The following is a 14,808-nucleotide window of genomic DNA, read 5'->3' on the forward strand; positions in this document are numbered from 1 at the left end:
TGTAGGAAACATCAAACTTTTATTATAACATATTAATACACTACATTAAAGATCAATATAAACTCTCAGTGCCTTCTAACATTTTAATGAAAACACGCAAGAATGGATAAACAAGTTAAATAAATACTTTTGTGAGTTTGATCAGTTTTGCATTATAAATAGATCAGTGTAATGAAATGCTAAATATAAAGCTATGTATATGACAATCCAGACAACTCACAACTTTCTAAACTCTAAAAGTTATGACTGAGCATCTAAAAGTCATCACATGCACTGAACACCTTTGGGATGAACCGGAACACAGAATAAACCCAAGACCTGCTCACTCTTACATCGGTGTCTGATCTCACTAATGCTCTTGTGCTATTGAATGAACACAAATCTGCACAGCCACACGTCTAATATCTGTGCAAGTGGAAAACCTTCCCAGAATAGAAACGTGGAGATTATTATAACAGCAAACAGGGGGAAATAAATCAACAGTAAGATGTTCAACAACCACATGTGGGTGTGATGGTCAGGTGTCCACAAACTTCTGAACATCGAGTGTTTTATGTAAAAAAAAAAAAAAAAAAAAATTAAAAAAAGCTTAAGGAAATAATGGCATAAAGTGCAGTATGAGGTTCTGTCATACAAGTTAAGAACATACGAGTTCTGGCACTACATTCCTTGATTTGCATCTCTGATGCAATATAATATATAAATATGCTTAAAACATTAAAGTGATAATCTAAAACATTACATAAAATACATTTCCAACCATTCACCCCACCCCAGTTCATATGTGCCACACAGATCACAGACGTTACATACAGTATAGTACAACGCTACCTCAAACATTTTCATGGGTACGTCTGTTTTTATTGCTGGAGCTCGTAACTGTCTGAAATGGAGCAGCAGAGTTACACGCTGAACTCTTATTCTAATTCCTGCATTAAAATCATTTTAATGTTTGTCTTTGTATAGTACTGTCTGCAGATCCTCTGGCAGAGAGCTGATCACAGAATGGATGTAACGTTCCAGCTTGTCCAGCAATTCCTCCTTCACTGGAAGCTGATACATATGAGCTCTCACCTAGGGCAGGAAGAAGAAATCAGACAAGTCTACATTTAACCTCAGACCTTTTCACAGCGGCGTTTATCTAATTGAAATATAGATGAGAAAACTAGTAGAAACTAACGATAACTAAAACTGCAATCAGGAAGAATTAAGCTGCAAATGCACCAGAAAAAGTAGTGAAATGTCTTTATATATGTGTAATACTGTTTCTAGTTTACAATTCAATCACTAACCAATTTTTCACGCAATTTTAAAATTAGGTCAACGGTCTCTACTTCTGACTTGTCTTTTATCCAACTCAGCAGATCCTGTAAAAAATAAAACACAGCAAAACAATTCCAATAGATCAGACCAGAAAATCCTCCATATAATGAGTCTTAATTATCTAGCATGATACGAACAGATTTACATAAGGATTCTTTTACAGATAATTTGATATTCATGAAAAAACATTCATATCATATTCATGCTCTTGAGTGTGTGAAAAACATCCAAATATGTAGACCAATAACTAATGCTTACCTCAGAGACCTGTCTGTATGTGCATCGCCTCAGCTTTAACAGTTATAAATATTAATATGATAATATGATATAAATATTAATATGATATTAAATAAAAAAATTACCAAAAAGTCTTTTGTCTTGCACTGTTCACACAGGGTTGCACACATGCACTTTATGTGAATAGCTTATTTCACTTTTTAATCTTTTTTAAACTTTTGTAATCTTTGTGTAGCATCAGGGTCCTGGAGAAACTCTGATTCATTACACTGTGTACATTATCAGCTATATATTGACAAAATGAAAATAAAAGCTTATTGATTCAACATGACTAAATGAATAAATGAGGCCCAATGTTGGTATGTTCCAATGTTTTTATGTTTATTAGTAGTTTTTATTTAGTACTCACAGCATCACAGATGGCCTCTAAATGAAGACATTCCACCTTATGTGTCATTTCCCTTTGCTTTGCCCGAAACCAGCCGTCAAAGTTAGGGGACTGAAAGAATTGCCTTTGAAACAGATAAATATATATTCTGTATAAATATAACCTGTATATTCACTGACCAAGAAAACATAAACAGTGTAAGACTGTAGACGGTGAGTTACTTATAAAGTCCCAGCCAGTCTCCTTTGTGCATGGAGGTAATTTGAGGTCCAGCATGATCCAGAGTTGCCAAGAACTCATCCTGACTGAAGGGGCGGACCTGAGGAGGAGTCTAGACACACACACACTTTCTTCATTGTCTTTTTCCTCTTTTACTTTTTTTCCCCCAGCATTTCCATGTCTATTCATTCATTTTTTAAAACTTGCTGCATCAGAAACAATCAAGTCATTTATCATGAATGCAAATTTGTCTTTAACATTTAAAATATAAGCAGGTTTGAATTAGGTTTAATTAACCTTCCAAGGAGTCATGGATATTTGCAGTGGCATCAGGCTGGCCATGTATCGTTCCTGTAAAACATGACAGGGTTTTGAGGTATGACACCCTTCTTAATCGTTGTATTATTTTTTAATTAGTCATATAAAATGAAAAAATGTACTCAGCACAAAGACATAAAATGTCCTCACCAGTGGATTTATAAAGCTCTGTGTCAGTTCTAAGTAATGCCGTCTCAAGATGGCGCTCTGCACCTCAGAAGGCCTTTTCCTCTGAATTCCCTAGAAATTGAATGTTTAGGTTTGTGTGTGTGTGTGTTGGGAAGGTGTTAATGGGTTGATTCAAAACACATTGCTATTAATGTGCAGAGTTTAATATGGCTCAGATTTATTTACCTTTAAGAGTCGCTTGGTCAGGGCTTTGTCTTTATGAAGAAACGATTTGTATGATGTGTATAAACCTTGATGATGAAATAGAACAGAACAGTGATGGACACATATAAAGACAGGTACTGTTCATTTTACAATATTTAGTCATTATGACTTTTGCAATTAAAATTGATGGAATGCATTTATATGCACCTGGTTTTGTGTCCAGTATTTTCAACTTGGACAGTTTCTTGACCTTAACTTGTTTTAGCACATCTCCTAAATGTAAACAGTTAAAATTAAATTGTGTAACAAGAAATGCTTTCATTCCACAAGTATTTCAAATAAAGCATTACTCACTGGACATTTTCAGCTCCCCAAGACACATGATGTGAGGCCAGCTCTGAAAGGTCTTTATAAAGAAAGGATTTGTAACACCTAGTAGTACATTAGGCCTAAAATTACAAGCAGAAAAATGAGGAGAGAAAGTAATGTGTCCTCTTTTGGGTTTTAATGATCCTCTAAAACATGCCTGAACATTTGTAATAATTCTTCATAAAGAATATTTAAATTTTAAAGTGCTATAATTAAGTTTACATTAATGTTCATAACGTGTTGGTGCTTACGGTGCCTGAGTTCTGGTTGTGTACTCCTTAAACTCACTGTCATGGATAGTAAAGTAAGGCCGAAAATCACAGCAGTACTTCAGTGGACTGATGCAGCTAGAAAAAAGCGAACACGACAGAATTATACAGCAGATACTTCACTCTAGGTCACCCTATTTTAGCTAAATGAGTTTAAGCACTTCATCAAATAGAAATCTGAACAATATTTTGGTGCATAATACAAAATAAAAATCAAAATGCAACTCTATTATTAATTCTTCTTTAGTAATTGCTTGATCCTGTTCAGGGTTAAAGTCAATCCGGTGCCAGCGGACACGAGGCTGGAGACGAACGCTGAGCACCTCACATATACACACTGCACTCGTTCAGACCAAAGGGGTTACCAATGCACCTACCAGCATGTTTTTGTGAGGTTGGTGGAAACTGGAGAGGTGCATGAGGTGAACATGCAAAACTCCACACAGACATCAGCCCAAGATCCAACCTTCTTCTAAAGATGGATGACCTGAGAGCTTAAGATATTTTATATGAATTTTATTTTATGGTATTTAAATCTGGATTTATTAGGCCACCCATTACTTTTGTTCAAGCAAATCTATAGGTACAGTCTTTAAGAAAAACTCAAGTAAATAATAACAACATCCTATGCTTGAAATAACTGCATCAAGTATGTGACCCATTCATATTACCAAACTGCTGCATTCTTCTTTTCTAATGATTTTCTATGTTTGTTGCACAGCTTTAGATGTTTTGTTTTGTTGGGTTTCTCCCTTCAGTCTCTTCTTCAGGAGGTTATTGACTTGACCACTCTAAAACCTTCCATTTTTTATCCTGATGAAGTACTTTGTTGTGTTGGCATTGTTTTGGGTCATTGTCTTGCTGCATTATCCTTCTAATTAGGTTAAATCCATTTCTCCTTATATTGTCAAACAGAATGTTTCTGTAGACATCTAAATTCAGAATGCTGTTACCATCATTAATTGATCCAAGTTGACCAATGAGCTTGTATGTTTTGGATCATTAGCAGATCCTTTCTGACTCCACACTTTTTCCTTTCCCTCACTTTGGTAGAAGTTAATCTATGCTCCAGAGATTTTGTAACTCATCTCTGACTTTGTGAAACTTTCTTTGTGATCGGTTCTTAATGGTGAGGAGTTGTTTACATCTTGTGCTATGGCCTATGTCTCAGAGACCTCACCTCTGCCTTGTGGAGATTGTTGGTGATGTCACTGACTGTTGTTGTTTTTTTTCTTCAGAGCTCTCATAATCTTTCCCTCATCAGCTGTTGTTGTTTTCCTGGGTTTTTTGGCCGACCTGTTCAGTGTTTAGTTGTTAAGTGTTTGTTTGTTTTTTCAGGACATTGCAAATTGATGTATTGTTAATGTTCAATGCTTGTACAATGTTTCTGACTTTCCCTCTTTTCTCAGCTTGCATCTCTCAACCAAGAGCTCTTTCTTCACATTAGCTTATCATTTGTAAAAATACACACAGCTTCACAGGTGAAACTGAAGGGTAAAACCAGGAGAAGAGATTCAGAGCTAATAACTGATTAAGCAGTCGACCTAACCAGGCAGTCTCGGGCAAAAAGCAACACCTATCAGCAACATATTCTAATATTTTTGCTCATCTAAAAAGGTGGTCTTATACAAAATGTTCATTCATTCATTCATTTTCTACCGCTTGAACTTCTCGGGTCACGGGGAGCCTGTGCCTGTCTCAGGCGTCATCGGGCATCAAGGCAGGATACACCCTGGACGGAGTGCCAACCCATCGCAGGGCACACACACTGTCATTCACTCACACACACACTACGGACAATTTTCCAGAGATGCCAATCAACCTACCATGCATGTCTTTGCACCGGGGGAGGAAACTGGAGTACCCGGAGGAAGCCCCCGAGGCACGGGGAGAACATGCAAACTCCACACACAAGGCAGAGGCGGGAATCGAACCCCCAACCCTGGAGGTGTGAGGCAAACGTGCTAACCACTAAGCCACCGTGCCCTCCTTTATACAAAATGTGCCATGTTCTATTTTTTTAACATAACTGCATACAAATACCAGAAAAAAAGCTACAATTCTAAACTCTCTTCCTTTGATCTCAAACCCAAATACATTCAGTCTATAGCAAAAACAAATGAATTGGCCTTGCCTTTCAATTAGTTTTGTTGGGTATTGTGTATAATTTACTACCTGTATTGTTCATGCTGTATACCATTACACATATTCCTCTTTAGGTAGATGCAGTCCACCATGTTCCATTTCTGCTATGTTTCTGTATTAGTAATCTATTTATCTTAATAGTCACAGTCAGCATGGGACAGACAACAAAATGATAAGTATACCTAACAAGAGACAGAACCGTCTCTGAGGACACAGAGGGAGAGGGTGCAATGACGACCAATGGCTGTCCTAGCAACATCAGCTCCCACAGCAACTGTATGTGAATGAGGACAGACTGGAAACACCTGATTGGGTCAAAGGTCAATAATTGTCTTTATGTTAGTCCATTACATGACTTTAATTAGGACTGTGAAGATATTCATTTTCTTTCACTCATTAATATCTGGAAAAATCATTGTTCAAATTGTATAATCAAAACTTTTATTCCTAGATTTAATCCAGAGATTGGGAATAAATAACTTAGAGACACTGCTATCTCCAGTGGTACAACTTGTCTGAAGCTCTGAAGTATTTTTTTATAATGGGGTGTTTGTTAAATTCCAGACTAAAAACATATGTCTGTGGCATTTAACATAAAGACTGTAAAGTATGACACCTTCATCAATAGAATTATCTGAAAAGTGTTTTAAAACAAAACAAATAAAAGTACAGAAACAATAACTGTGTCTATGTTAGTAACATATACAATACATTATTAACGACTGTATGTTAACAGCCCTACCTTATATGCAAATATTAAATGAGAGGTCTTGGCTTAATTATGCATGCAACAGATAAAACCAAGCAGCCACATACGTACTTGAAAAGATCCAGCTCATGGATGGTAGGGAGAACCATTGGAGAAGAGAGATGTTTCTGCACAGCACACAAAACATAAAAGGGTCTCAATCAACATTTCAACTACTGACTGCATCATCAAACATAAGACGTAAACTCGCACCTCTTTTGGTCCCTGTTTGCTTGGACTTCCTCCCGGTTTATCATCTTTTGAAGGAATTTTGACCTGAAAATAGAGCATTACACAAATATGAGTTAAGCCAACCAACCAAATAACCAAGCAGCCCATCAAACCAACAAACAAACTCATCAACCCAACCAGCCCAGAACCAGAAAACTAAGCCAACACTAGTTGGACACACTAGTGCTACCCACAGCACCACTGAGACACATCTTTATTTTATTTTTCTCTTTATCTTTTTCTAATAGTTTCTAGCTTTATATTTTCATTTTATTTCTTTCTTCTATATTTTTTTCATTTTTAACATTTTCCCTGATTGAGTGGTTTATTTTTTCAATTAGATTTTCTAAAATATCTAGACAAAAAAGTCTAAAATACAGGAAATATTTTTATTTATAACAGGTATTATTAATAGCCATCTAATAATATTTTACCACCTTTATTTTGTGTCATATAATCGCACAGGCTTGATATCACGATTGCGATATGATTAATCTTGCAGCACAACTACACAACCATGGTAGAAATGTGGTTTTACTTTGGAGCTCAGTGCAATACTTAGGTCATCTTAAAACCAAACAGTACATCTCCCATTATTACAATGTCAACTTTTTTTTGCCATGAGCATGGCTGCCAGTTTCTGTGTACAATGACCACTAAGAAAAATAAGAACAATGATCTACCATATTCTTGAACATTTAAAATTCAGGTCTTTTTTTATTGTTTGTTTGTTTTTGAGTAGTAGTTAGGATGGGAATTTTGTTGAAACATGGTATTCTTCTCCATCCTCCATGTGAGCTGTTCTTAAAAAAAACCTCATACTTGCACATAATGTTTTGTTTTATCATGTCCTGAGAGATCCTGATGGACATCTAATCTGGCTTTCTGGCAAGGATCCTCAAAGAAGATGAAGATGTTATTTGTATTTGTATTCATTTAGGACAAATGATCTGTTCAGTCCATATAAATATTATGAAGGGTAGGTACAACACAATACATCCTGATGCTGCTGGCATAAACATCATTTAAATAAGCATTTCCAAGTTTGCTTCAGCATGGTCTATTTTACTACTAAACCATAAGCAAGAAAGAAGGGTGACTCCAAACCTGTAAGATGACTCCCATCACAGGCAAGCTGAGAGTCTGGCTTGGCACAGGTGGGGGCCACTGATCAATTTCATTGCAAACTGCAAGATTTACAACACATATATCAGGCTACTGTACGAATAAATAAAACAAATAGAACAGTATGAATGCACTAATTAACTAGCTATTAACATTTTATTACTTTTTGTGAACTAACATTTTTACCTCACCAATTAGGTTTCAAGAGAGCTTTCACTACCCTGGCAGATATGCAGCTTTTGATTTATTGTTTAGTCCATCACTGTATTATCAAGTGTGAAACACAATGTTAGAAACCTGCACATCCCATATAAAAAATATAAAACAACATAAACCTAAAATGCAATTTAAATAGGGCTCTTGTTAGACAGATGTACTAACTGTCCTCACCTGCCTCCAAACAAGGCTCTGACTTCTCAAAGTACTCAGGAGCAATGATCTGGAGTAGAGACTGGAACAAGCACACATACGGCAGTCTGGAAACCAGCACCAGAGACTAGGACCAAGAGTAAAATAGTTCAATGTTTATTTTTATTTGCTCATATCTTGAAACGAACTGTGCTATGTGAGAAAAACAATAACGCATTGTGTGAAACAGGTTAAAATTCATGTAAATTATTGACAGCCTTGGTAAATTAAATGTGGGTAATTAGCTTAATCTCAAGCTGAAATTCTGATTTTTATCCTTTAGTTGAAGGAAATTAAAAAAAACAACAACTATATTGTAGGGAAAAAACACATGTAATAAATATATTAATAATTCTAATATGCATAATTTCCATATTATGTATTTGACTACCTATGTATAATATGTATCTATAAATCTTATGTACTATTAAGTGTGCTTAAGTGGGCCGGTGTGGGTGCAGGTTTTCATTCCAACCAAGCAGAAGCCACACCTGATTCCACCTGTTTAATCAGTTGTTCTTGGAATTTAGTAGACTCTGGTGTGGCTTCTGCTTGGTTGGAATGAAAACTTGCACACACACCGGCCCTTTCCGGATAAGATTGGAGACCCCTGCTCTATATTATAACTATGCTCAAAAAGAATTAAAGTGCCACTCCATTTACTCACCTTCTGAAAGTAGCCCCTTTTGACAGAGACATCCTTTACTTGTCTAAAGTAAACATAGCCGTAGAAGTGAGCCATCTCCTTCTAACAAGATAAAAACAGAGCTCTATGACTGAGTGATCTATGACAGATCCTGTTTCATTATTCTGTATATACTAATATCACATTTTACCTGCAGCGTTAGTGGTGCTTCCTTGTTGTACGCATCTTTGTCACCAAAACACATGCCACTCTCTCGTCCCACAGACTGCCGCAGCCTAAAACTGAACTGGGTGTCCCCAAGGCATCCTATAAGCAGAAGAATTGCACTACATGTGACATCAGCATAAAAAATCATAAAAGAAACAACGCATTTTCATTGTAACAATAACAGGATCAGAACTGCTGACCCAATCCAGTAATATCTCACCCTATAACAGACCTACATGCAAAATTAAACTCAAAGTAAACAAAACTGCAGAAGTACATGTTCAAATATTTCAAAAATCTTACACATTGTCCCTGTTTATCTAATTTTTATCTAAAATTTACAATAAAACTTTGTTCATGGATCGCTTTACCATGGCAGCGATGTTAATAAAATTTTCTTAAGAAAACCCAAAAACAATTTTTCTTCACCCTTATCCCTGCCTCCTCCCTACCCCGTTCCTACACTACACATTCAGGATTCCTCTCCTCTGTCTTTGACATTTTCTCCTCTATCAGATCCTGCACATTATCCCCAGCTAGATCCCATCCATTTCCCAATGCTCCAGATCATCACACAAGACCTCATCACCTTCATCTCTTGTATTATTAATGACTCTATAACATGAGGATATAAATACAGAACTCATCAAGGGCAAACTGAAGGCAGAAAAGCACAACTAGGAAACATGATGGTGCTAACCAATGAGAATATCGGGGCAGGACATAAAACAAGTGGCGAAGAAAAAAAGGTACGACAACAGTTTTAATCAACAGTTTGTATGTTCATCTGTCATGGGGCTCCCTAGTATAAACAGAAACTGGCCCCATATGTGGTGCTTGCTGTGTGTCATAATGAATTACCAGTTTGTCAGATATCAAGCAGCTGTCAGAACATGCCACTCCTCCACTCATAGGTATAACTTAAAGGCATGACACTTGCTACTGCTACTTGAATGATACCATATGAAAGTGGCAGTCATCTCTGAAAAGCTTTCCAATCAGTCCTCATGTGGTACCTCATGACCCTGTGGTATGATTTATTCTCACCACACCTGGCAATTTAGGTGGGAAACAAATTGAATTGCTGTATGTAACAGTGGAAGGATTCCCTTCAATTCAAAACCAGCAGGAACTCTGACAGAATGTTTCAGAAAACACTGGCTGTATGGCAATTTTTCAATGAGTCATTTTGTGACTTTCCAAATGTCATGGCATTTACACATAGGCACAAAAAAGTGTACTGTAATTCTTACTTCCCTTGGAGGTGCTCACTGAATGAAAGTTACATATATATCTACCGTTTTAGTACTGGTTCATTTATTATATGATGTTACTAGGATAGTCAGGATTTTGATACTGGCACTGAACTGTTTTTATATCCCAACTCTGACCATTCTGCTCAACACTTAATGAACTTACCTGAAAATGAGTCAGGAAATGCTAAATAGCATATGCTTGTTTTCTGGAGGAAAAAATAAAATAAAAAATTAGACTCAAAGAATAGTGCAGCTAATTATCCATTTTCATAAAAATGCACATACCTCATGCACTTACCTCCTTCTCTGTCATTTTAGCATCATGTGGGTAGATCATCTACGAAAAGAGACAAAAGCAAATACTGCTAGGTTCTAGTGGCTTGTAATATGTGGGATGATTTTAAGAAGTAAAAATTATCCAACAAGCTAATGTGAAATCTCAAAATGTGCTGCATTAATTTATGGTCTATTATTCAGCATCGTTTTTTATATAGTAATTTAGTACACTTGGACAATGACAGAATTTCAGCTATGTAAAAAATCCACCTCGCATACATTCAGCCAGTGACAGCCAATGTTAGCTGAGTTCTGAAAGTCAGCTTCTTTGAAGCCATTGCTTGTCCAACCAAATGTGTACTAACTTTAAATCTGCAATGGCCTAGAGTAGAACAAATCAGATTCTGCATCAGATTCAAGACTGAATCCACATTAAAATCTCTACTGGATAGAATCTTCAAAAGCCAAAGTTACAAAACAATTCAATTCAATTCAATTTATTTGTATAGTGCTTTTAACAATTCCCATTGTCTTAAAAACTTTACAGAAGTTTGGAAACAGAAGACAGAGAAAAAAAGTAATAAATATAAAATAATAATAATAATAATAATAATAATAATAATAATAATAATAATAATAACATACTGTATTATTATAATAGTAATATAATATAATATTAACACATTAGCTAACACATTGCATATACATTGTATATTTATGTATTTCTTTTTTACTACATTAAATGTCATACCTGGTGGAATTCAAATTGAAACATACAAATAAAAAATAGAAAATAAGTTCAGTGTTGGGTGAATGGCTGCACTGAGAAATTAACAGGATCACTAGAGACCTACTGAACCTTATAGTAGTCATGTTTTTACTCTGAATGCTGAACTGAAGGAAAAAACGTACAGAGGACAGGGTGCAGCTTACAACAGCACACAGGAGATGATTATAAAGCTCCACTCGAGTGTTGTTTAATGAACTTTAGGAAGCTCCTTCACCTTCACCATGATGCTGTTTTGATAATTACTCTGGTGTACAAGAATCCTTTTTTGCAGCATCATGAATCTTTCACTATCAGTTTCATTATTTTAAGTCCATACTGCTCTCCAGGACATGTACATATCCCTTACCAGAAAGCGGGACCTGTCACACCCCACAAAGCCTGTTCAAACGCCTAACCTCTAGCAGGTTCATCCGTCATGAATGCGGGAATGAAACGGACCCAAACGCAGGATAGAAAATTAAACAGGGTTTAATAACAAAGGAAACACGACACGGACTAGAGACAGAACATGACGACAGTAGATTACGTGCTGCACAAGGCAAAACGGCACAGTTAAATACACAGGGTAATCACAATAGATAACTGGTGTGTAGACAGGGAGGAGCAGACGAAGGCGGGGCAGACACGTGACGAGAAACGTAAAGAGATGCACGTGGCCAAAGTCATCCTGGCACCGGAATAGATTTTCCTGGAAGCTACAAGGATTAAAGGATTATAAACATCCTCCCATAACCCTCAATTTTTTCACCCCACTGTGAGTGATATGTTTCAAGATGGTGCCCCGTGTGGCAAAACATTTTTTGTCAGGAATTTTTCCTGTTATGTTCAGGCTCCCCGTGACCCGAGGTAGTTCGGATAAGCGGTAGAAAATGAGTGAGTGAGTGAGTGAGAGTGAGTATTAGCTCAGTTAAGGTGTTGGACTACTGCTCGGAAGGTCATGAGTTTGAATCCCAGGGCCACCAATCTGCCACTCATGGGCCCCTGATCAAGGCCCTTAACCATCAATTGCGCAGTCATATCAATGTAAGTCACTCTGGATAAGAGCATCTGCCAAATGCCAAATGCCATTTGCACGGTTAATGGTTAGAGAGTCTGACTCGTAATCCTAAGGTTGTGGGTTCGAGTCTCGGGCCGGCCACGACTGAGGTGCCCTTGAGCAAGGCACCGAACCCCCCAACTGCTCCCCGGGCACCGCAGCATAAATGGCTGCCCACTGCTCCGGGTGTGTGTTCACGGTGTGTGTGTTCACTGCTGTGTGTATGCACTTTGGATGGGTTAAATGCAGAGAACAAATTCTGAGTAGGGGTCACTGTACTTAGCTGTATGTCACGTCACAATTTAATGTAAATTGTCTAGAGCTTCTCTCTCACGCTTGATGGAATCATTGAAGATTTTTGTTGAAAAATAAGGGACTGCTCCATATATACAGTAAGAGCAGAATACCATCTTTGCTTTGAGGGAATTCCACTCTGTGTTTTCTGCCCGCTAGATGCTCATACACGATTATCACAGCTGCATGCTGCTTCAGATTAGACTGTTCATCATGGGAAAATGTATTAGTAGAGCAATCCAGAAATGCTCTACAGTAAATCGTAAAGTTTTAGTCAGCAGCAGGAATGGAGCCATGTCCCATCTCATATTCTCACACCTGTACCTCAAGTCTCTTGCATTTCACTGGAACATTTTCTCCTTTCTTTCTCTCTCCTCCATCTTAAAAACCTGAGGTCTTGAAGACTTGTTTTTAACAATTTATAATTGTTTTATACACAATAAATAAAGACAACACATGTGATTTTGTTCCACAAACCTTCATTGCAACAAACAGTTGGTGCCCTCAGGATCCCAGTACTTACAGCCTCCTCAAGAACCTCTACATGAATTCAACAGTAGGTGAAATTCATCAATCTGAACAGTTTAATAAAGAGGTATTATGTATGTGGTATTAGAGGAACCTGACATACCTACTCTAAAACTACTCAAAGTACATGACTTACATAGTTTACATGTAAGTACATAACTTACATCTGTTTTTTTTATTTGCTCATTAACTCTTTCTTTCTTTTATGGTCACTGTTGAAGCTATATGTACAACTAAAGAAGCCTAAAACTTGGGCTTGTTGCAATACTCTTAATACTCAATACCCTCAGAATCCTCAGTACCAGTCACATACTCAGTATTCCAGTACCCTCAGCATCCTAAGTACCAGTCACATACTCAGTATTCCAGTACCCTCAGCATCCTCAGTACCAGTCACATAATCAGTATTCTAGTACCCTCAGCATCCTTAGTATCCCAGTACCCTCAGCATCCTCAGTATCAATCACATACTTAGTATCCCAGTACCCTCAGCATCCTCAGTACCCTCAGCATCCTCAGCATCCCAGTACCCTCAGCATCCTCAGTACGTCCCATTCTCAGTACTCAGCATGTTCAGTACTCTTGGCATTCTCAGTACACTTGATTTGCAGAACACTGGTACAGAGATGGATACCAGCGTCTTGGCCAGCGTCACTGTGCTGTGTGTGTCCTGCACTATGTGATGTGAGTGCAGTACCGAATGGAAGGCTGTCACTCACCTCTATAGCTTGTCCGAGCTCGAGGTCGAAGGTAACGACACACACACACTCGAGCCAAGCTGTGAAACGCGCCCACGGTACAGAGATCAACTCATTTGTTTCTTTCGAGTCCGTCTTTCTTTTTTGGCCGTTAAAGCGATCCATCACTCCTGCTTTCATGCGGTCTTTCTTCTTCTTCCAGTAACGTGGGGGTCAGTGTTTTTACCGCCACCTACTGATGGACCAGAGTGTTTATAAAGCAGTGTAGTTCATCAAAAAGACATTGAACAAAGCATCAATCAATATAAATAAATAAATGCGTAACTTTTGCTTCCAATTTTTGCTTGTAGCTCGTATACACAAGATGCACTTGGCCCTCTGACCTTCTCTGTAACTGTAGATCATGGTATAAAATGTTCTTTCTAAATTTCTAAAGTAACTCTTTCTCTGATCTGAAGCAGTGGGACAGTAAATGACGTTTCACTCTTCATCTTCTGTTAATTGAAAATCACATTTGCCTATTTTTTTCCTTTTCTGATGGTCTTTTGCCTAAACTCACTGCCCTTTTCCTTGTTTTCCTCTCACTGTTTATTTTCTCTTCATCTCTTCATCTTAATCAAGATCTTACATCTTGTCAGAGAGAGGCTGGTGTAAGAGTGATAGGGTGTTAGTAGGATGGTAAGGTGGTAGGGGTAGAGCCCAAGGGAACGCATGAAAAAGTGGCAGCAGAGTTTGACAACATGGTGGTAGAAGATAGTAATGTGTGTCCTGTAGGCAACTGGAGCATAATTTGATCACTATGCATACATGCTGTAAAACAGAAAAGTAAATACTGAGGACCGCATAGCACCATCTGTGTGTGTGTGTGTGTTTGTGTGTGTGTGTGTCTGATATTACTAGAGCTATAACTCTAACATGTGCAATGTGTTTTACATAGTGATTGAGTACTAAAACTGTTTTTTTT

General features: G+C 37.5%; 1 protein-coding gene across 2 annotated transcripts in view; it reads right to left on the minus strand.

Moving 5' to 3' along the window:
• dennd6b (DENN/MADD domain containing 6B) overlaps positions 1 to 14,808 on the minus strand; it is a 16,536-nt gene continuing 1,728 nt past the window's right edge. The window contains exons 2-21 of one of the 2 annotated variants that reach the window (XM_027164047.2): positions 13,866 to 14,079; positions 10,521 to 10,559; positions 10,386 to 10,428; positions 8,950 to 9,065; positions 8,781 to 8,861; positions 8,096 to 8,201; positions 7,688 to 7,767; positions 6,563 to 6,625; positions 6,422 to 6,477; positions 5,784 to 5,906; positions 3,439 to 3,534; positions 3,173 to 3,267; positions 3,026 to 3,091; positions 2,840 to 2,904; positions 2,636 to 2,725; positions 2,465 to 2,518; positions 2,170 to 2,279; positions 1,970 to 2,072; positions 1,293 to 1,367; positions 1 to 1,074 (exon numbers count right to left, since the gene is read on the minus strand). In XM_027164047.2, the coding sequence (XP_027019848.1) occupies positions 946 to 1,074; positions 1,293 to 1,367; positions 1,970 to 2,072; positions 2,170 to 2,279; positions 2,465 to 2,518; positions 2,636 to 2,725; positions 2,840 to 2,904; positions 3,026 to 3,091; positions 3,173 to 3,267; positions 3,439 to 3,534; positions 5,784 to 5,906; positions 6,422 to 6,477; positions 6,563 to 6,625; positions 7,688 to 7,767; positions 8,096 to 8,201; positions 8,781 to 8,861; positions 8,950 to 9,065; positions 10,386 to 10,428; positions 10,521 to 10,559; positions 13,866 to 14,024 (1,749 nt within the window). In that variant the 5' untranslated portion in view covers positions 14,025 to 14,079 and the 3' untranslated portion in view covers positions 1 to 945. Of the gene's footprint in view, positions 1,075 to 1,292; positions 1,368 to 1,969; positions 2,073 to 2,169; positions 2,280 to 2,464; positions 2,519 to 2,635; positions 2,726 to 2,839; positions 2,905 to 3,025; positions 3,092 to 3,172; positions 3,268 to 3,438; positions 3,535 to 5,783; positions 5,907 to 6,421; positions 6,478 to 6,562; positions 6,626 to 7,687; positions 7,768 to 8,095; positions 8,202 to 8,780; positions 8,862 to 8,949; positions 9,066 to 10,385; positions 10,429 to 10,507; positions 10,560 to 13,865; positions 14,080 to 14,808 lie in introns of those variants that run through there. The other variant, XM_027164048.2, reaches the window with a different exon arrangement.

Source organism: Tachysurus fulvidraco, chromosome 10 (assembly GCF_022655615.1).
Source record: "Tachysurus fulvidraco isolate hzauxx_2018 chromosome 10, HZAU_PFXX_2.0, whole genome shotgun sequence".
In the NCBI taxonomy this organism is placed as follows: Eukaryota; Metazoa; Chordata; class Actinopteri; order Siluriformes; family Bagridae; genus Tachysurus; species Tachysurus fulvidraco.